The following is a 22,333-nucleotide window of genomic DNA, read 5'->3' on the forward strand; positions in this document are numbered from 1 at the left end:
TGGTACTAAGAAACAACGATTTTGAATTTCAAGTTTAATTCCTAAACAGTATTTTTCTTTGTTTTGTCTGTAATGTTTTTGCTTTATTTAATTTTTTTTACAAGGTTGACTGTACTTTTTGTCTCTTTAATAAAATTATTTTAGGAGCATCTGCAGTGAGGCTCATAACTTTCTTATGTAAACAATAAATTTACTTACATCCCCAGAAGGAATAAACATTTTATTAACAACAACCCTTTTCTTTATATTTCGTTATTTCAAAGAATCTTACACAAACTGCTTTGTTTTATGAAGCACTTTCTCTACTGTATTACCACATTAATTTCCTTTGTCTTTACTTTTCAGCGAATACAAAAGAATAAAACAAAACACTTACTTACTATGACAGACTGTTACAGAGAGGTATTTACAGGCAATGTGATAGTGAATTATGATATGGTTCATACAATGAAGCACACGATAACAAATACAGTTATCTACTTATAAGCAGCTGATCACCAAAGAGTCCACAAGAGGGAGTTGCAGAGCAAAATAAGATACAAACACTGAAATGCTCGGTGGTCAAACGTAAAACAGGAAATCATAACTGCATACTTGAATTATAAAAACAAATAGGATAAAAATCATAACAAGACACAAGGAAAAGCTCATAGTAGTTTAAATATTAATTTATCTTAAAGAAATGGAAACTAAACATGTTTTACTCCATGTCAAATTGTGTGTGGTTTATTCATCAGCTGCACCTTCAGGTACTGCCAACCTCTGAACTGTATTAAACTGTTTCATTAACTACGACTGAAAAAGAAACAAACCGGGAACTATTTCTTAGGAATATTCATTTTCTTAATCAGTGATCAGATATTTAAGTGACGATACACTTTCTAAATATTGTAAACTACTTTTTGACCAATTACTTGTTTAAAAAACCCAATAATTTATGTTCTCATTTTTGTGACACTGAAGCGTCGACCATAGCAAATCAAATTTTTACTAAAAACCACTAACTGAAATCAGACGTGTATGCGACCTAAATATTTGTAATTGTAATAACTGTAATATTTAAACCACATTTCTATAGTTACACCTGAAGTGCTTCAACCTTTTTCCTATTATTTTAAGATTACAGATAGTATCTATGCATAGAGAATATTCAGCTCCTTCACAGCATCACTATATTATTGCTCCCCTTGTCTTATAACAGTTGAATAGAGAGTTGTCTCAGGTGCTTGATTACTGGTAGCACTATGTCCCCTGCCAGCGGAGCTATTTTTCTTAGTGTCAGGAAGTGTTTTTCCACCAGTGTGGAAACCCACAGTGGTATACTGAAGCATGTCTGCAGAAGGACTGATGACGTCTTGTCCCATGGGAGTAGAGCCATTTTCACTAGTGACAGGAAGGATTCTTTCATCTTTTTGGAAATCCACAGTGGCATAGTGGACTATGTCTGCAGGAAGATTGACATTGGTATCCTTCTGAAAGTCAACATTAGCATGGTAGACCAGGTCTGGAGGAGGGCTGGTAACAGCACAAACAGAGGGCAGTGAGCTCTCTTGCTGCCTCCGTATGTTAATCTCTTCATATTGATGATCTCCAGTATTTCCCTGGGGGAGCAATGAAGAGCAATGGTGGGACAGATGCAAAACTGTGCCCTCAATCAAACTAAACAGCCCCCCCCCCCCCCCCCCCCCCCACACACACACACACACATTGTGAGCCTCAAAAATGCCTTCAAACTCGTGGGGGCCAGCATTTTATACCCAGATGTGACTGTTATTCCCCACATGCTAATTTTCTGTCCTCACAAAGATGTCTAAACATGTACAAATGCACACACACACACACACACACACACACACACACACACACACACACACACACACACACACACACACACACACACACCTCTGTGTTATGTCCAGACTTTGTCCTCAGCTCTGATGACCCCTCAGCAGCAGTTTCTAAGATGAGAAGAATTTGAACATAAACAACAAGAGTTTTTTTTGTGTGTTTGTTCTCACTGATGTCTTATCTATCTATCTATCTATCTATCTATCTATCTATCTATCTATCTATCTATCTATCTATCTATCTATCTATCTATCTATCTATCTATCTATCTATCTATCTATCTATCTATCTATCTATCTATCTATCTATATTTAAATGAATTAAATATTTTTGCTTTTGTAGTTAAGGTCAGAAAAACCTTTCATTGAATGTTTTACACCAATCTTGATCTGATAAATTAAACAATTATATGTATTTGTTTATTGTATTTATGTATTTTCCTACCTGACATCCTGAGGACTTTACATCTGTATAGTATTAGCACAACCACAGCAATCACCACTAATGATCCCACACCCACTCCAATACCAATATGCAGGCCTGCAAAAAGGAGACAGCCATAGAGATATGGCTTAAAAGTTTATAGAATAGAGACTGTGGCTTAGTGTGTTTCTGCAGTAGACATTTGTGTGTATTCGTATACTGAGATATTAACTGCAACTGCTTGGCAGAGACACATACCTAAATGCTTATCTTCGTTGTCGTCATCTCTCTTCAAACGTAAACTGACTGATTTTTTGGTTTGAGTGTGTCTTTCAGCTGTGTGAGAAAAAAAAGAAAGAAGGTTACACAATTTTTGTTGATGTTGTTAATACTCAGAAAATAATCATTATACAGTACCAAAGAGTGTTTTTTTTCTATTAATTAATTAATTTGATGTAGTATGAATGTAGGAAAAGCTTTAAAATGTATGAAAATACATTTAACAGTCTGAAGTTTATTCCCTTTTCCAAAGCCATCCAGTAGGCTGGAGTCAGCTTAGCCAATTCGAACCCCTGAGCCTTATCTTTGACACCCCTGCTATACATTTTTTTTGTATTTCCTATAAAGTAACTCAATTTATGGCTTCAGTGGTAAAATATGTTTATTGATTGTCAACAAATAAACCAGGACTAAAGTCAGAATAATTATAACCATGTGTCGAACAATAAAATGATACCTTCTACCTCAACCAATTTTATTGCAGATGGTTTTTCTTCTAATAAAAAGGTGTTGTTGTGAAACACCACAGCTATATATATATATATATATATATATATATATATATATATATATATATATATATATATATATATATATATGTATACAAATTGGGTACTTACTGATAGAAAGGTATATTTTGGTGTATTCAGCATTTGTCATTGTTTTACCAGATCCGCACCAATACATTCCAGAGTCGGTTCTCCTCAGGTCACTGATGTAGACATAGAAACAGTTCCTTCTTTTATTATCCCTCATGTAAAATCTGTCTTTAACTACAACTCTGTCTTCTTCTGTTGTCCGTATTAACTCATCACAGCTCAAGGGATTCTTTCCTTTGCAAAGGTATTTTTCAGTGTCCTCTTCACTCTTAGAATAGTTACATGTAATTGTTGCAGTCTCTGAAGTAACACCAATTATTTCATGTGGTTTAACCTCGTCCCAGTCTTAAAAAAGGAAATGCATGTCAGTGCAGCTATTTTCTTTACAAACTGCAACTTATAAATGTGTTTTCATTTACTAAAATTATTATTACGTTAAATCAAAAATCAGATCAATACTCACTCAAAATATAGAGGTGGATCTCAGTTAAACAAGAAGTGGATGTACCAGATTTTATACTACACTGGTATTTTCCAGCATCTTGTTGGGTCAGTGCAGAAATGATCACAGTGTAGACTCTTTGCTGTTTATCATCTCTGAGAGAAAATCTGTCTAGTCTGGTGTAATTTGAGTCATAAGATGATATCAGATTATTGCAATAAGAGCTTGCATCTTCTCTACAAAAGGATTTGATTCCACTTTCTTTTACTCTTGTATAGTTGCAGTTGATGGTAGCCGAGGCGCCAAGAAATGTGGTCTGGTTCACTGGTTTGTTGTAGCCTGTCAGAGAGTTGAAGCGTATGAAGCAAAGATTAATTTCTCACTCAAAGTCAGCAGATGTGTGTATAGTGCAATCAGTGCAACACTTAAAATTACTAATCTGTTTATTAGTAGAGTGTAGATGCTGTTTGACATTTTTTTTAGGCAGCAAGAAGACAACCTGTATTATTAATACATTAATATACAATAAAAAGCATCACTCATGCTGTTCATTCATAAGTTCATTTTAGCACCTATGCAGGTGTATTAGGGCTGCCACGGTTAGTTCACCAGTCACGATTATGTCACCTATCAAAATCGTCGATGACTAATTTAATAGTCAACGCTCATTTGAAGCTTTGTAAGATCCTGAAAGACGCAGGAATGAGCTGTAGGATTTAATAGTGTAATAACGGACTGAAACAGAAGATGGTAGCAATGCTGCTGTTAAACGCCAACGAAGAAAAAGTAGTATGAGTTATTTGTGCCTGAGCGCCCTTAGAAAAATTTTTGCAAGCGAAATGTTGCATTTTGAGGAGAAAATAATTTTGAGTGAAGAAAATTTTAATTTGAGCAAACATTGCTGTGTGCAAGAAATGTATTTCAGTGTTTGCTCTTATCCATATACACACACAATAACAGCCCCTCTCGCTCAGCTGTTGGCATTTGCTCTTGCTCAGTTCTCTGCTCTGTGTGCTGACATCTGCGGATCTGCTCTCTATGGCAAGCCATCAGGGCCAAAAATTACCACTTTTCTAACCCGTCTCTCAGTGTGTCGTTAGCACTCACAACATCTCTGCTCCGTGCACACTTAACTCTTTACAGCATTATAAGTGTGCCATAAAACCAGCCAATCACAGACTTGAATGTAAAAATTCTGATTGGCTGTTTCGGTCTCCAAGCAGCTCGCTAGCTACTGCATTCCGGAAACAGGGTCCAAAATGTAGCTAAATCCATTTTCGGTTAGTATGTTTAATTAATTATTTTAAAATATCTATATATTTTTAAGGTCATTGTTAGTTTAAATCTAGTTTAAACCAAACCACTCCACTGGATTTACTTGTGACTATAGATGTCTGTTAAATCTATGTACAACATTTTCATCAGAACGGAAGACTAAAGGTATAAAAACAGCAATAAAATAAAAAAGAAAGTACTCAAAGAAACTCAGATGCACAGTAATGAGTATCACTCGCGCTGTTTGTTAAAATAAGCTAATTTTAGCTGCTATACAGCGTTATGATTTAACCAATGGCTATCTTTCATGTTTCGCCTCTGTCAGTGCGCCCCAGGGCAGCTGTGGGTACAATGTAGCTTGCTATCGCCAGTGTGTGAATGTGTGTGTGAATGGGTGAATGACTGAATGTAGTGTAAAGCGCTTTGGGGTCCTATGGACTAGAAAAGCGCTATACAAATGCAGGCCATTTACCATTTAAAACTTAATCACAGCAACGTTTGTAACTATAGCTGTCTGATAAATGTCGTAAAAACATTTTTCTCACAACTGAACAGTAGAGGTATAAAAACAATCATAAAATCCAAACACCTGTAACTACCTAATTACCTGAAATTTGTATTCAAGTATAGCAGTAAATAACTCAAATTACTAGCATGCCTCTGTGCAGAAGTATTTTGCTGGTTGGTTTACATCTTTGTTGTACTTACAGTTAATGTTGACACGTCTGTCCTTGTTTCCCATTACAGACAAAAAGCTCACAGCAGCTGTTATAGAAAATTAAATGAATAAAACTATAATTTAATCATAACACTTAAAATGAGTTTCAGCCCCAAGAAAATCAAATAGAAGAATAATCTTACCTGTTATTAAGTGGATGATTTGTAATGATGCTGCCATTGTTTTGGTCAGAAACGTTTTATAGTTTTCCACAGTTTTAAGCTAAAATTATAATATTATGATCCAAAATTTTAAAAAAAGCTAAATAAGCTGCATGCCCCTATGATCAGTCATGACACCTGTACTCTGCTCTCATCAAATTGTTATATTCTCACTTGCTTGTGATGTCTCTGCACAAAAGAGAGAGTGCCAGCTTTGTTTTTCCACCACAGAAGTTCAAATATTTGCATGATGAAGAAACAGGATTTGAATCTCTTTATGCAGAGTGATAGAAACAGAGATAGAAAAGGAGAAGAGAAAGAAACAGATGGAGAGCGAGAGTGTTGACTCATAGTAGCTAATCATCAGCTGCATGTTATGACGTCTTTCGCTGCTTCAAGCAAAAATATTCATCATAAAACAATGTCCACAATGTCTCTCTTATCTTTGGATCAAAATAATTATAATACCAGATATTAGTTAGCAGGTGTTCTACGTATCTACCCATTGCATGAAAAAGTATTAATGTAGTCTATCCAGAGGCATGGAATTATGAAAATGTAGTAGAGTTTTATTATAATTAAATTTCCGGATAAAGTAGCTGTGTGCCTGCACTTTGATTCCAAAATAGTACAGGCTGTCTTTGTCATGGTCCCTTTGTCATCGTCTAACTGACTGTTTTCTGTCTGTCTTATCCCACTCGTGCTTTCTGCCTCTCCTCTCTACTGTCCTCGTTTGTGTGTCTACATGTGTGTTGTGGTGTTCTGGATTTTATGCAGTGGCCTTACTTAAGGGAATGGCTGCGCTTAAGTCTTTGCTGAATTGTTGCGCTACTATGTCAGTGTAAATCCCAGCTCTGGTACTAGTTGGTTTGCTACTTTTGTTTTGTAAAGAAACTTACCTGTGTCCTCTTGTATACAGTAAACCTGCAGAGTTACCTGTTAGAGACCAGTGGTATACAAACTGTGGAGAGCTGACTTGGAGAGAATCCTTGAGATTTGGGAATCAGGACTAGCATTGTTATGGGATTCATGTTTGGGATTGTTATTGCACATCCTCTTTGTAAATAAATTCACTGGTCTTTTAAGAGTCCTGCATTTGAGATCTGCTCTACCTGGTGGCAAACGTGACACTCTGATTTGCACAACTAACAAATTATACAAAATAGATTAGCCTACCCAACAATCAGGCTTTCCTCTAAGGCTCCGCTAATTTATTCTGTCTAGGTGAATGCTGCACACTGAGCCATGTCTTTTCCCTAAAGAAGCAAAATTGGGCTATAAAAAAAGATAAAGAAAGAAGAACGAGAGAAAGCAACCAAAGGGAAATTAGCTGTTAACATAGGAAGGTGAGCAACTAACAGGTTACGGATGTTTTACTTAATAAAATACAGTGTGTGAATGTCAGATTTGGCACAATTTAATTGATGGGGATGTAGATGAGGAGAGAGAGAGGCAAATAAAGGTTGTGTTGGGAAAAATAAGAAGGCAGAATATGTTAGACAACTCAGATCTTAACTCTTAAGATTTTCATGACATGGTAATATGTAAATTACAGTGAAGAAAATACTACTACTACTACTACTAATGATAATAATACTAATAATACGACTCACAAAATGCATCCAACCAGAAAATAACTGTAGACTGTAGTATGCTCAGAAATGACACTTAGAATATGATGAGACTTATAGATTTTTTTATTACATTTGGCATGTGACCAGTTCATTACTGGCAACCCCAATGACCACTACAGAGTGGCCAATACAGTTATTGACTCAATTATTAATCATTAAAAAAATCCAAAAATTCACATGAGATATTGATTGTAAAAGTAAGGGGAGGCACAGAGACTGCTTATGTATAGGGCAAAGAGTTTTGTGCTGTGCCTCTGGTTGTGTATTCAGAGTTACAGTAAAACTATGCCTCATTTTACATGGTAGTTTGACAATACCTAGTTACAAATTTTGGGTCCAATCCTATTGTGTATTTATTACAGGTAATAACACACAAGACTTCACTATTGTATTTATTTTTGGCTGCTGGCATGACTACATAGTTGCATGTTACGCCATTCACTTATATGCAAATAATGCAGTTTGCGTCTGTATATATATATATATATATATATATATATATATATATATATATATATATATATAATAACAATAAATTAATAGGTGTTTAATTGTTTTTGTGCATTAGCAGCTTTTTCAATCTTTATTTATCTTACAGCTTCAGTATCATCTTTGCATCAGCTGTGTGCATTTACAGTTTTCATTCCCTTTATCAGGTTTTAGTTCTACAGTTAAGTGGCCTCCAGTTAAGGGTGTGGTGGGTGTTCAGGGAGTTCACTCATTTTTTACGGTGATATGGTTTATTGGCAGTTTATCAGCGCTGTTAAACAGTGATGGGAATAACGGCGTTACAAATAATGGAGTTACTAACAGCGTTACTTTTTTCAGTAATGAGTAATCTAACGAATTACTATTCCTATCGTTACAACACCGTTACAGTTACTAACAAGAAAATGCGGTCCCTTACTATTTTTCAACAAACAGACGGTTGAAGCTGTGTTCAGTAGCTGACTACGTAAGTATCAAACAAGCCTTAACTAAAGTATTTGATAAAATTATATGCTAAATTGAAATCCATTCAACATTTCTCCATCTATTTTAGATGTATGAATAATATTTATGCATGGAAAACACATCCCAGCTTGATGATGTTGTTGTTGTTAACCCTATTTTGTGACAGTTGCATAGAGAGTTGGCTCTGCTGCTGGAGGATTGGTGGCACCGCCCTGCACAGGAGAGGAGCCATTTCTGAATATTGACAGATTCATAGTGGACCAACTTTGCATGAGGACTCACAGTAGCATAAACAGTGTGCAATGAGCTCTTTTGCTGTTTCTGTTCATTTATCTTATCATAATGATTAGGATCTCCAGTATTTCCCTAGAAAGAAAATAATAGGATGATAGATACAGGTGTAGTGCTCATATGCAAACTACACAAATACACAAATACACACACACACACACACACACACACACACACACACACACACACACACACACACACACACACGTACCTCTTTGTTATATCCAGACTGTATCCTCTGCTTTGACGATCTCTCGACAACACAACGTGCTAAGATGGAGGAGGGGGAGGATTTGAATAAATGTAAAGGACATCATATTTGTTTTTGTGTCTGTTTATCCTGAGCAAGTAAATCATGTCATTTTAACTGTTAACACTCTGTTATAAAAATTTGAACAGAGCGTTTGTTCAGACGGGCCACAAAGTGAAGCTTTACTGTAATCCTGGCAGATCTGGCTGATCTAATGGCATTTTTGTCAAATTTCTAGTCCTCACCTGACATCCTGAGTAGTTTCTGTCTGTACCGTATTAGTGCAATCACAAAAATCATCAGCAATATTCCCAGACACACCCCAATAACGATAGGCCAACCTGCAAAAAGGTATAAACAACAATGCATACAATTTATTGCCCTCTGGAGTCATGTATAGACTAGAGCAGGAGTCCCCAACTCCAGTCCCCGAGAGCTACTGTCGTGCAGCTTTTAGATGCATTCTTGTTCCAACACACCGGATTCAAATGGATAGCTTGTTACCACGCCTTTGCCAAACTTGATGGCATGCTGAAGAGGTAATTCAACCATTTGATTCAGTTGTGTTGGTAGAGGGATGCATTTAAAAGCTGCAGGAGAGTAGCTCTCGAGAACTGGAGTTGGAAACACCTGGACAAGAGGATCTGTCTCTGTGTCATACCTATGACATCTGGTGCAAGTGTTGCAAAACTGGGACTGGAGGATGCAGAAGTGGAGGGTGCAAGATTGAGTGCTGGATTGGAGGTTTTCACCCTGGAGTTTCAGTGTGTGGAACTGGATTATGTGGAACTGGAGTGTGTGGAACTGGAGTGTGTGGAACTGGAGTGTGTGGAACTGGATTGTGTGGAACTGGAGTGTGCGGAACTGGAGTGTGTAGTACCAGACCTGAGACATTGGCTGCATGACCTGGGACGTTGTGTGGAATGAATTAGTCACAAAAGTAATGACTGAGATTGCTGCCTACAAAAAAATACAGTTTTTTTTAAATGCAAGAAACTTAGTTCATTCTATCCTTCAGAGATTGTAAAAGTAAGTATTAGCAGAAAAAAATATTTCCATATAAGATCACAGTAGGAATGGCACAAAGGAAGCTGTGAACAACAAAATATTGCCGTAAAATGTCATTCACTGTCATATCAGACAGTGATACTACTGTTCATGACTGCTGATGGAAGTAGGATGATTCTGAAATGTACAAGATTCTGAAATGTTTGCTGAGATTCAACTCAAGTCAAAGTTTATTTATATAGCACATCCATGGACCAAAGTGCTGTACAAGTTAACAAAATATCAACTACATAGAAAAGGCCACTAAATCAACAATATATATATAAACTAAAAATAAAAAAAATCCAGTCAAATGTTTCAAAAGTGATCAGAAACTGTTTATAGTGCAAATAGAGTCTTCAAAGACCAAGTTAGTCAACTGATCTCAAATAATGCAGCTTGCTCTCTGGAAGAACATGCAGCAACTGAATGTAGCTGCAGTAAAGGCCTAGCAGGGCATATCAAGGAAGGAAACATTTAGCATTTGGTGACGTAAATATCTTTAAGGTGAAAGTCTGTACCTCAGTTGTTTGATTTAAAATCTACAGTGGTGGTGGTGTATAGAGTTGAAATTACAATAGTTGTACAATAGAAGTGAAGAGCAGAGGTCTTCAGCAAGGAAATAAATAGAAATACGTGACTTTTGATGATATCCCCATTGTTTTGAGTCAGAATCCTTTTATACATTAAAATTAAGCTAATGTTGAATTAAAAACTTCTCCGCAATCAGTCAGACCTGTATTTTATTTTGATCTAGTTATATTCTCACCGCCACACTTTCCATATTGCTACACAAATGAGACAGTGTCGTGCCTTTCTTTCTAATATAAATGGCAGTATTTGCATGATGTTACAGAAAGTGGATTTGGATCTGGATGTAGATGGAGCTTTACACAAAAAGTGAGAGAAACAGAGGGAGAATGGAACAAGACAAAATGCTTTATACAACACAGAATCATGTCTACAGTGTATTTCTCATCTTTGCAACGAACTATTTATTAATTTATTAATTATTTTATTAATACATAATTCCATTCACCCAGCATGCAATTATGAAGCTGTAGCCTGAAACCCGTATGAAAAACTATGCATATCTGTCGTGCAGTTGCAAAAAAATAATTTGCATAAAGGTAATGCATTTGCATTCACACAGCCACAAACACACAGAGACCAAGTATGCATAAATAGAAACAATACTGAAGAAGGAATTTTGTTTTTGTTATTTTTGTCCCTGCACTGCAAAATCTCCAGTGTTAAATTGACACTAGAAAGTGTCTACATGTGTCCACTCCTTTGAGTGTTAAATTAACACTTTTGACAGTGTTATATTTCTACCAGTAACCTAGTCAGTGTTAAAGATTAACAATGGCCCTTTCTCACTGTCCCTCTTCCCCTCTGTTTTTCTTTTCCTTCAGCTTTCTTTCTCCCTTTCCTATCCCCTAGTCATGTCTGCCCCGTCTGTAACAACTGAAAATAAAATAAAATAAATAATAACAACAAAGGTCGATCAAATGGACCAATACGGCAAGGCCGTGATGATCCACTTGGTAAAGTAAATCCATTGGGTATTCTGACGGCTAAAGGACCAAACGGGACAGGCAAAAAAAAAAAATAAAAAAAATGAAGAGGATCTGCAAGGAGGAATGGCAGAGGATCCCCAAATCCAGGTGTGAAAAACTTGTTGCATCTTTCCCAAAAAGACTGGCTTGACCTAATATAGACTTGGCTGTATTTGATGAAAAGGGTGCTTCTACTAAATACAGAGCAAAGGGTCTGAATACTTAGGACCATGTGATATTTCAGTTTTCGTTTTTTTTTTAAACTGCAAAAATGTCAAGAATTCTGTGTTTTCCTGCCAATATGGGGTGCTGTGTGTACATTAATAAGGATAAAATGAACTTAAATAATTTTAGCAAATGGCTGCAATATAACAAAGAGTGAAAACTTAAAAAGGGTCTGAATACTTTCTGTACCCACTGTATCTAGATGCATTATTCTGTGGACTAGATGGCCCAATAATGATTGTACACAGTGACATGCCACTGATGTTAGCACACACACTACCATAGAAAAGAAAGCAAAATATGTCCAAAGGAGGGTGTTGTGGAAAAGAAATGCATAAACAGAAGAAGAAGAGTAAAAAATTAAATTAATCATTACATGTGGCTTTCTGATAAAGAAAAAAAAACTTGTCTCAATATTTCAGACTAAGTCAAATATTATTTTTTCCAATAGAGCTTTTGGAAACTAAACTTTTGATTGATGCCACATCAGATGACACTATTGCTATTATGCTTTTAAAAATCAGAATATGAGATTTAACCTCTTTTGTTATTGAAACAATAGAATACTTTATGAATGATATGACCAGTGAATTAAAGACATAACCAAGTTTTTCTGGTATAAACGTGCTTTTAATTTTACATTCAACAGTAGAGTCTATCACTAAAATATATGACCAAATTATTTTATTAATAGAACTATATATAACATTTCTTCATCTTTTGTAGGTGCATAGGCAGAGTTTATACATAGAAAACATTCTTCACAGAGTGACTATATTATTAGTGTTGCCCCTTTGTGACGTCTGAATAGAGAGTTGGTTCTGCTGCTGGAGGACTGGTGGCTTCCTGCTCTTTTTCAGTGAATCAATTTTTATTACTGTCAGGAAGTGTGTTCCCGTTTTTCTGAAACTTGGCAGATTCATAGTGGACCAGGTCTGCAAGAGGACTGACAGTAGCATAAACAGATGGCAGTGAGGTCTTTTGCTGTTACTGTTCCTTTATCTCATCATAACGATGATCTGTTATACTTTCCTGTTAAGAAAAAGGAGACCAGGATGATAGGATGATGATGCAACTGAACACACACATGCATTCACACATACCTCTTTGTTAGCTTGTATCCTCTCCTTTGATGATTTCTCAACAACGACATGCTGAGATGGAGTAGGAGGATTTGAATAAATACAAACGAAAAAATATAAACCATAAATTGTGTGTCTGTTTATCCTGAGCGAGTAAATGTTCTCTTTTCAACTGTTAAATCACACACTCTGTTTCAAAAGTTGAGCTGAATGTTTGTTCAGAGAGGCCACAAATTGAAACTCCAATGTAAATCAAGATGATCTGGCTGATTTGATGGCTCAGCTAAACACCTTTCTATGCAACCAATGAACATCTGCAAGCTGCTTTTCAGTATAGCTTCACCCTAGATCCTCCATTCATGCTATATCAGATTTAATGAGTGTGATATTTATAATCCCCGATGCCCTCTCTGTTCTACAATGCTGCACTCTCTTTTAGCTTTTCATATATGGACATTGAGGGAGGGACAGGTCTCCAAAATGGACTAGTGATCTTCCATTGACAATGGTTGAAATATTTAGGCGTAACTCACATTTAAGAAAGTCTCTGATCTGACAGCTGATACTGTTAAATATAGATGAAACAGAATGTGTATGTATATTTCATGATATTTCCAGCCCTCACTTGGAATGAGTGGATGTGGATGAGTCACTGTCACTGGAGAGAGGGGTGCCGACAAAGCCATCGCCAGAGGCAGCACTGCCACTGGTGCTGGCGTCAGAGAAAGTGCCACCACCAGGTCTACCAACTGAGTCTCAGTGAGTGTAAAAATCAAAGCACAAATTTTTTTTTTTTCAGGATAAATGTAAAGACTTGAGGATCTTTATTTCTGTGTTTCTTAGTGAGACATACCTGTGAAATGTGGTCTAGTGCTGGAGGCAGAGCCGGCACCAGAGGCAGAGCCAGAGCCGCTGCTGGAGACAGCACCAGGACCACCAACTGCTTCACTGTGGCTACAGTAAAGGCCTTGTATGTCAAAGAAAGAAAACTTAGCATTTGGTGATGTTCATAGGCTCAAGACTTCAGGGAGTCACTGACCTAAACAAATTTTCATCTAAGTGTTAAAATCATTCCTTGAATGTGTAATTATTTTAGTTTGTCCAACAGCTTTAGGCCCGTTAAAAATTGGGGCCTGTGGACAAAAGTGGTTGTAATTCCTAAATGTTAATACAAGACATTTTTTTAAATAACTTGAATTAAAGGCCTTTGCACCAAGCATGTTGTGACAAAACCATAAAAAATTCAGAATCTTTTGGAAGAAAAACTTATTGTGTAACAGTGAAAGCATCTTTTGCAAAAATATGTCCTCAAAAAATGCATTACAGAAAAGTGGAGTAAATGCTAAGCAACGATGGGCTGTTTGTGACGTTTCTAAACAAGAAAAGATAGAAATATCTAGATCATTGCACATTCAGTGCATTTTGAGACACAGGGGCACTTGTTAACAAATGCAGTGGGCCGATTGGTCAGGTGTATTTAGTCACATGCACAAAGTTGGACAAATTGGGCTTGAGCTGCAAATCTGTCATGTGCAATTAAGCATTTGGTGTGAACGGCTGCATTAAGAATAGGTGAGTCCAAAAACATATTTTTAAGCCAAATATTTCTATGTGTCCAGTATGTGAAGTCCTTTAAGGTGTAAGTCTGTTCTTCAATCTCATCTATTTTTTTTATAAATGTATAGTGGTGGTGTACAGCGGAGAAATTCCAAAATGTTCCACTTTCCAAAATCTGTTTGACCACTTTATTTTATTTTACTGTGCACATGTGATAAGTTTTATTGAGTAAAAAGCACAGCTACAAAATCAGCAAGAAAATTAATACAAGTACCCAAGTAAGTAGAACTACCTGAGAATTTGTGTTCAAGGATTGTATTTAATTAGTTAACTTACTTATATATCATGCAAAGGCATTTTTTTTTTATTGTGCTTTCCATTGTTACTGTGCTTACAGTTTATGTTGAAAAGAATGATAATATTAAAAATGATAATGATATTACCAGTCAATATGCAGAGAGTGAATTTTAATAATATCCTCATTTTTTCAGTCAGGATCCTTTTATATATTTAGCTAAATTTTCCCAAGATCAGTCACAAAAAGGAATTATGTAAAAATCTACTGCAGCTACTACTGCTGTAGCTTGAAACCTGTGTGAAACTGTGCATATCTGCAATGCAGTTAGAGCAAATAAAATTCAATTTACTCTCTTAAAAAAAACAAAAGGGTTCCATGATGCAAGATCATCCTGCCAAACAAGAAACATGAGAGACACAGAAGAATGTTGAGCGCATTTTCTTGAAGGAATTTGAGTTAAATTGTGTCATATTAATATAGATTGGTAACATTAATTGATGTAGAGAATAGTGATGGTAAATTTGATTCTTTTTACTGAATCGAGTTTTAATGAGTCACTCACCAAAGTGAATCGGGTTTTTTGAGTCATTTGTTTCACTGAGTCAGTTGACCAGAGAGTGAAAAAAATTTACATTTTCACTCAAACTTAATTTGTTTCTCTTTTCATGTATATCCTACTGCTAAGATGAATGATTCTAAAAGAAAACAACTATTTTATAGAGCAAAAAAGAGCAAAACATTTCTAAAAGTAAGCAATTCCCTATCAAAATTGCTTAATAAACATTTATTTTGTTTATTTTATTTTATTAGTATTTTCCTTAAATGTGTTAAATATAAAGAAGAAGCTGTGAGCCGGGAGGGAGGGGGTGAGTGAGTGATTCGTTCGCTCTATGATTCAGCACAGGAAGGGAGGGGGTGAGTGAGTGATTCGTTCGCTCTATGATTCAGCACAGGAAGGGAGGGGGTGAGTGAGTGATTCGTTCGCTCTATGATTCAGCACAGGAAGGGAGGGGGTCAGTAGCAATTTCCTAATGTTGTAAACCTGCTCAACATTTGGCAATAAAACCCTTTCTGATTCTGATTCTGAGTAGGTCAAATGTGCTGCTAGCATGTTAGCAGAGCGATGCTACTGTGAACCGAGGAGCTATTTTCTTGATGTGAGCTTCTACTCAGGGTTTTTTCTTCCAGTTCAGAGCAGAATTTTTTTTGTTAAGATACTGGATGTTGTGTTTTTCTCCACAATTTTAATTATAAGCTAGATAAATTGCTGCTAACAGCAACAGGGATGAGTCAGTGAGTCAGTTGGGCTTGTGAATCATGATTCATGAGTCAGTAAAGTGATCCTCGAGTATTGAACAATTCGTTCATGATTCACACATCACTAGTAGAGAACAAGCTTAAATGTTCTAAAATGGTTTGCAGCCTGGAGCCCCTTCCAGCTCTCACAGGGCAAGAGGCAAACTGACAAGGTTCTCAGCAAACTGCAGTCCATTTGTATTTACATACAGAACAACACTAAACACTAAAGAAACAATTGACAAGTAGGTTCTGGGGGCACACATATCATCTGTGTGTTTTGTATTCAGACTCAAAGTATAACTCTGCTTTCCTTCAAACAGTTTCTTACTTACAAAAGACCTTCTGGTGACTGATGGGTCTAGTTGTCTTACCCAATCACAGCTCTGTCAAAAAGGCTTGCAAAATTGTTGCTACTGCTCAGTCATCTTCAAAGAGGAAACAAATGTGCAGAATTTGAGTTGTTTATGAAATACTTGAACTGTTTATTTTCAGAGATTTTATTTAAACAAGATTTTAGACACAATAAACCTGTTTTAAATCATTGGAAAAAGAGATGTGTTGTGCTCAGTGCTCAACACTCACTGCACAGTCAAATGGTAAATGGTCTGAGTCTGAATGGTCTTTTTTTAAACTTTGGTTTCAATCCATCAGGTTTCAGGTCACCAAGTCAAAATTCAAATTAGGGCTTTGATCCTATTCTAGGGACCTTAATCAAAACAAAGCTACGTTAGACACATGCGAATGAACCCACAACCTCTTTCTTTGCTCATATCACTTTCTCAGTTTCAGTCTCATATAAATAAGCATGTATACAATAGAAAAACAGAGTCTGAAAAAATCTATGTATTGTTTGCTATGTATATAATTTTCACATTACACATTATGCCTGATATGAAGTTAAATAACAACTTGGAGCTGGATTTTTAAAATATTTAAATCACAAGAAGAAAATACATGTTATAATCAAGAAGTGAAATGTTCCAGTAGAAATACTTTGTCTAACATCAGCATTGAGTTGAGATGTTGCTATAGATTGTAGATTCTTCTGATGATTTTGGCTTAGAGGATGATTTTATAGACGCTACACAGTCGGGTGCAGCCATGCTGGACTCTGTTTGATTTGTGAAGGTAACAGTCGTGTAGATGAGATTGCCTGAGTCCTTCTGAGGCTCTGATGTATCTTGATGCTGATTGGCGCTCTTAGTTCCACCATCTGTTTCTTGATCCTCCTTGGATGGAGAGGCATTCTTGTCATTGCAGGCATCTTGTTTTTGACAGGACCTGAACACCAGGTCATAGTACTGTCCTGTAAAGAGGTAAAGACGAACCAGCAATCAGTCATTCCTCTGATATCAAAACTACCCTCATCCTTACTCGACTTTGACTTCCTGAGAATAGTTAGTTATGTAGTTCCACATTATTGAATTAATCAGCCAGTGACAACAACTGTGGTGTTTGAAACGGCTGTTAAATTAGTATTTTGAAGCTACGCAAATAAAAGTTTGTTAATTTTTTATACCAGATGATGCATTGATGTTGCTGTTTCGATGTCTGAAGAAAATCAGAAGTCCCACGCCCAGCACTAGCACCACCACACCGAGAGTTACTCCAGTATACACCACCGTCTCTGAAAACGTTATAGGTCTTATAAATCAGCAACAATATATCACACTGGACTTTATCAGATATATGTACACACACACACACACACACACACACACACACACACACACACACACACACACACACACACACACACACACACAGCCATTTCCTTACCAGAAAGAGAAGCATGTGTATAGGCTGCCTTATCTTGGTTAGCTGTGCACAAATAACAGGAAGTGAAGTAAGTTAATTTTGCCTCAGCTCTGCTGAGCTAGTGTTTCAGTTTTTTTTCACTGTCTGGTGCAGAAAACACAATCTGAGACCCTGTTGTGAAATACTATTGTCAATGACAAGAAATTTGAAAGTCAGAACAGATAACATAATGAAAGCTTTACGTACAGAATATAATCAACTCACCTAAAACTGTAAGGATTACTTGATTATATGTGTCCAAACCAACTCGTTCAATTCCACACCAGTAAGTTCCAGAGTCATCTTCTTTCAGGTCAGAGATAGTGACACTGAATGTATTTCCTTTATCTTCAATTTTGTATTTTTTATTTGAAATGGTAGTGCTGCTTATGAGGATGTCTTGATATGTGCATTGTCCTTTGCAGAAATATTTGACGTTGGAGTAGGCGTTGGAGTGAGAGCAGGTTACTGTGATAGAGCTGCCCTTGTTTCCTGTTACTGAAATAGCTTTAGTCTCCCATAATCCTAGAAAAAACACACGCGCACACACACAGAGCACCAACAGTCAGATCATGTTGTGGTTTATAATCAGAAGTATATATTTGAACTATACTCTGTATTATCTGTAGTTCATCCACTATCTGAAGCCATTTTTGCTGTCTTCTCTTTAGGACTACCGCCTTTCAGCCAGCATACGTTGAATTGGCTGTTGCAGAAAAACAAAATAAGAATAGTTGGTAGGCAGCTCTTCTTAGCTAAAAGACAGAGCTTTCTGTTTCTGAGATAACCATATTATGAATATGCCCTCTCTTACGCATCATACAGAACCAAGTGTGGAAAAAAATGATTCATTACATTTGATATAATATATAATCCTTTTTACTTCCCAGCAGCACAGAGTCCATGTCTATAATACCAAATACAGTTAAAAGAAAACTTTCATATTTCATTGCATTAATCATTAGCCTTTTTTAGTATTATGTGCAAATATAGTTTAATATTCAGTATTTTGCTTACGTACAAAAATAAGCAAGGAGCTTATTTTTGGTTTTGGGGTTTGTTTGTTTTTTCAAACATCAACATAGTTTTATTCTAGATGCTATGCTTACATGTTTTTGGTCTTTGCACTCATTAAACAACTTATTTAATCAAACCAAAAACGAACAGTTTTTAATCAAAACTATTAGCCACTATGATGTGAATAGTCGGTGGGAGGATACTCCGGCTTCCTCCCACCGTCCAAAGACATGCAGTTTGTGGGGATAGGTTAATTGGATAATCCAAATTGCCACTAGGTGTGAATGTGCGAGTGAATGTGAGTATGAATGGTTGTCTGTCTTTGTGTGTTAGCCCTGCGACAGACTGGCAACCTGTCCAGGGTGTACCCCGCCTCTCGCCCTATGACAGCTGGGATTGGCTCCAGCACCCCCCGCGACCCTGAAAAGGAGAAGCGGTAGCGAATTGATGGATGGATGGATGGATGGATGGATGTGAATAGTCAGTTGTTTATTTGCTGGATAAAGGCCTGCAGTCTTTTTTTTTGTAGTTTTCAATAAGTCTTATGTTGAGCAATTCCAGCTATTTTTCTTTGGGAAATCTCTCAAATTCCTCCAGATTTAACCTCCAGATTTAATATTTCTTATGGACGTTGGTCACCCCCCAGCCTTTCAATGTGATTCAAATCAGGGCTTTGTGCAGGCTAGTCAACAACCTTCAATTTAATCTTCTGGAGGAAGTTCTTCAGCAGAAGTGACATATGATTATTTTTGGTTGTTGATGTGTTTGAACACAAATCAACAGCCAATACCCAGTTTTAATGCTGACTGCTTGAGGTTTTATTTAACAATCTTCAAATCTTCCTTCTTTCCTCATGATTTATTCCACCTTGATGAAATTCCCAATTTAAGAGACACTGAAGCATCCCCACAGCATAATACTCACTGTGAGGATGGCTTTGGATTGTATGCCTCTCCCATTTTCTGCCAAACATAAGCAGCGCGTCTGTGGCCAAAGAACTCCAGTTTTGTCTCATCTGACCAAAGGACACACTTACAGTATGCATAATGGTTTTCCAGGTTATCCGTGGCATACTCCAGTCTTGAAGATGTGTCTTTTGCAGAATTTTAGTATTTCTTTTTCTCCCAAAAAGTTGATTCATCTGGATGTAACATTTTCAGTGGGCGAAAAGTTTCATCACTAAAAAAAGTAACTTCTTCAGTCTGACTGCAGGTTTCCCCAATCTTTTAAACAGTACATTTGCATAATGACTGAAACTAGTCCACTGAATGAACAAAGGGCTGGGAGGTCAGTTCCTTGATCATTAATATGCAAATTCTCATGACCATTGATCAAAGCCCACTGATCAAAGGCCATGAGGACCATTCACAGAGAGTTGGGGAATGGCTGCAATCACAGCATTGTAAGATGGTGAAAGATGCACCCTTAGGCCACCTCCTCGATTCAGAGATGGTCTTTCCCTTTTCACGTAAATGGCCTCCTTGACTCTGCACTCAAACCAGCGTTCCTCCCTGTCCAGGATGTGTACATCCTCATCATTGAAAGAGTGTCCACTGGCCTGTAGGTGTAAATAGACTGCAGAGTCCTGGCCTGACAAGGTAGCTATTCTGTGTTGTGCCATCCGCTTCACCAGAGGTTGTTTGGTTTCCCCAATGTATAAATCCTGGGAATACTCCTGGCACTTGACAGCGTACACTATTTTACTCTGTTTCTCCAATTTTTGGTGAAGCGTGTTTTGGGTTTAAAAGGTTTAAAATCCACAGAGACACGTGTTTAGAAAAAATGCATCTCAGCTGTTGTCCTTCTCTCTTGGATCGACTTTCTTTAGGTGCCTTCTCAGCTTTTACAAATGTCCAGCTGGGATAACCACATTTACTCAGGGCCTTCTTGATGTGATTCTGCTTCCCTGGCCGCTGTGGTATTCGCTCTATGTTGTAGCGTCCTGATGACACCCAGTTTATGCTCCAGTGGATGATGAGAGTCAAATCTTAAATACTAATCCTTGTGCGTAGGTTTACGGTACACATCAGCTTTTAGATATCCCCCGTTAGTGATGGAAATCTCACAGTCTAAGAAGGCTAACCTGCTACTTTTCATGTCCTCCCTGGTCAATTTGATGTGTTGGTCCACCAAGTTAATGTGATCCGTGAATTGTGGAACATCCTGAGATTTGATTTTCACCCAGGTGTCATCCACATACGTGAACCAATGACTTCATGGTATTCCAGGGTAGGATAGCAAAGGGTACATCTTTCGCCATCTTACAATGCTGTGATTGTAGCCATTCCCCAACTCTCTCTGAATGGTACTCATTCAGAGAGAGGGTCTTTGATTAGTGGCCTTTGACCAATGTGCTTTGATCAGTCATCTTTGATCAATGGTCATGAGAATTTCCATATTAAATGGTAAAATGATAAATGGTCTGTATTTGTATAGCACTTTACTTAATCCCTAAGGGCCACAAAGCACTTTACACTACATTCAGTCATTCACACTGGTGATGGCAAGCTACATTGTAGCCACAGCTGCCCTGGGGCGCACTGACAGAGGCGAGGCTGCCGGACACTGGCGCCACCGGGCCCTCTGACCACCACCAGTAGGCAACGGGTGAAGTGTCTTGCCCAAGGACACAACAACTGAGACTGTTGGAGCCAGGGCTCGAACCGGCGACCTTCCGATTAGAAGACAAACTGCCAACTCTAGAGCCAGATCATCCCGAGATCATCAAGGAACTGACCTCCCAGCCCATTGTTCCTTCAGTGGTGTTAGTTTCAGTCATAATGCAAATGTACTGTTTATAAGATTGGGGAAACCTGCAGTCAACTGAGACTGAAGAAGTCAAATGTTTCTCCCATTGAAAACACTACGTCCAGAGGAACAGAATCAACTCTTGGGGATTTACTTACCTGGATGATTGAGCATGCATCAAGATATTTCTTGTTCTGCAACCTTGCAGTGATTGTCTTCTTTGAAACTACAGTTCCCAACTTAGTTATTCACTAATTTCTTGGCAGTTGTTTTCAGGTCTTTAGCCACATCTCTTTTCGTTTTGAAGTCTTTGAAAGATTTCTTTTCTTGTGTCTGCCAGGATTATTCTGTACTGCTTGACTCTCTTTGAATTTCTTGATGATGTTTCTCACTATCGCTCAATCCTACTTTGATAATTATTTTTGTTACGCAAAATTTGTGTTTAAATACGCAAATGAGGCATTTCCCATGAAATGTGCAAAGGTTTTTGTAAAAGGATCAGTTAAAAGAGGACAGTAAACTTACCTTCCAAAAGAAATATCACAAAGATCACAGTCATCTCCATGCTTCACGTAAGGTTTCTTTTTGTTACCGTCCTTGGGCTTTACTTTAACCACCCTGATTCTTTGCCCTTGCGAGTCTTTCTAAATGAATACCAAGTCTGCTTTTCTTCACGGGTTCCTCTTTTTCCTTTCACTTCCTGTCTTTCATCAGTTTCCTCTGTCTGATTCTCTCCCCAAAAACCATGACCATCAGCATGTCCCTCCCATGCGCTTTTCTCACAATGAGTAATCAAGAGGTAACAGGTCAGTAAATAATAACTACAAGAA

General features: G+C 37.3%; 2 protein-coding genes across 2 annotated transcripts; both read right to left on the reverse strand.

Moving 5' to 3' along the window:
* Window positions 1–238: 238 nt before the first annotated feature.
* Window positions 239–5,920, reverse strand: LOC147328230 (uncharacterized). Its single transcript, XM_086297655.1, has 8 exons — window positions 5,728–5,920; window positions 5,575–5,631; window positions 3,613–3,930; window positions 3,171–3,494; window positions 2,530–2,607; window positions 2,293–2,388; window positions 1,903–1,958; window positions 239–1,601 (listed from the first exon to the last, which is right to left on the reverse strand). Exons 1-8 carry the CDS (start codon window positions 5,762–5,764, stop codon window positions 1,176–1,178), a joined length of 1,392 nt encoding a protein of 463 aa, XP_086153781.1. The 5' UTR covers window positions 5,765–5,920; the 3' UTR covers window positions 239–1,175.
* A 10,431-nt stretch (window positions 5,921–16,351) lies between these two features.
* LOC147328231 (uncharacterized) lies at window positions 16,352–22,166 on the reverse strand. Its single transcript, XM_086297656.1, has 5 exons — window positions 22,029–22,166; window positions 17,964–18,263; window positions 17,721–17,762; window positions 17,461–17,568; window positions 16,352–17,247 (listed from the first exon to the last, which is right to left on the reverse strand). The coding sequence occupies exons 1-5, from the start codon at window positions 22,066–22,068 to the stop codon at window positions 16,946–16,948; spliced, it is 792 nt and encodes a 263-aa protein (XP_086153782.1). The 5' UTR covers window positions 22,069–22,166; the 3' UTR covers window positions 16,352–16,945.
* Between the last annotated feature and the right edge of the window lie 167 nt (window positions 22,167–22,333).

Source organism: Aulonocara sp. 'chitande type north' Nkhata Bay, linkage group LG6, assembly GCF_057382095.1.
Source record: "Aulonocara sp. 'chitande type north' Nkhata Bay isolate Kocher_YH1m ecotype deep benthic linkage group LG6, A_spYH_male_GT1.1, whole genome shotgun sequence".
NCBI classification, from domain to species: domain Eukaryota; kingdom Metazoa; phylum Chordata; class Actinopteri; order Cichliformes; family Cichlidae; genus Aulonocara; species Aulonocara sp. 'chitande type north' Nkhata Bay.

Bases quoted from the DNA above. Each gene is read 5' to 3' on its own strand.
- LOC147328230 (XM_086297655.1), bottom strand. From the start codon at position 5,764: ATGGCAGCATCATTACAAATCATCCACTTAATAACAG. The intron at 3,931-5,574 runs GTAAGTACAACA...ACTCTCTGACAG, and splicing joins CAGACGTGTCAACATTAACT to GCTACAACAAACCAGTGAAC. The intron at 3,495-3,612 runs GTGAGTATTGAT...TCCTTTTTTAAG, and splicing joins GATCCACCTCTATATTTTGA to ACTGGGACGAGGTTAAACCA.
- LOC147328231 (XM_086297656.1), bottom strand. From the start codon at position 22,068: ATGGAGATGACTGTGATCTTTGTGATATTTCTTTTGGAAG. The intron at 17,763-17,963 runs GTGAGTTGATTA...ATTTGTGCACAG, and splicing joins AGTAATCCTTACAGTTTTAG to CTAACCAAGATAAGGCAGCC. The intron at 17,248-17,460 runs GTATAAAAAATT...ACCTCTTTACAG, and splicing joins CAACATCAATGCATCATCTG to GACAGTACTATGACCTGGTG.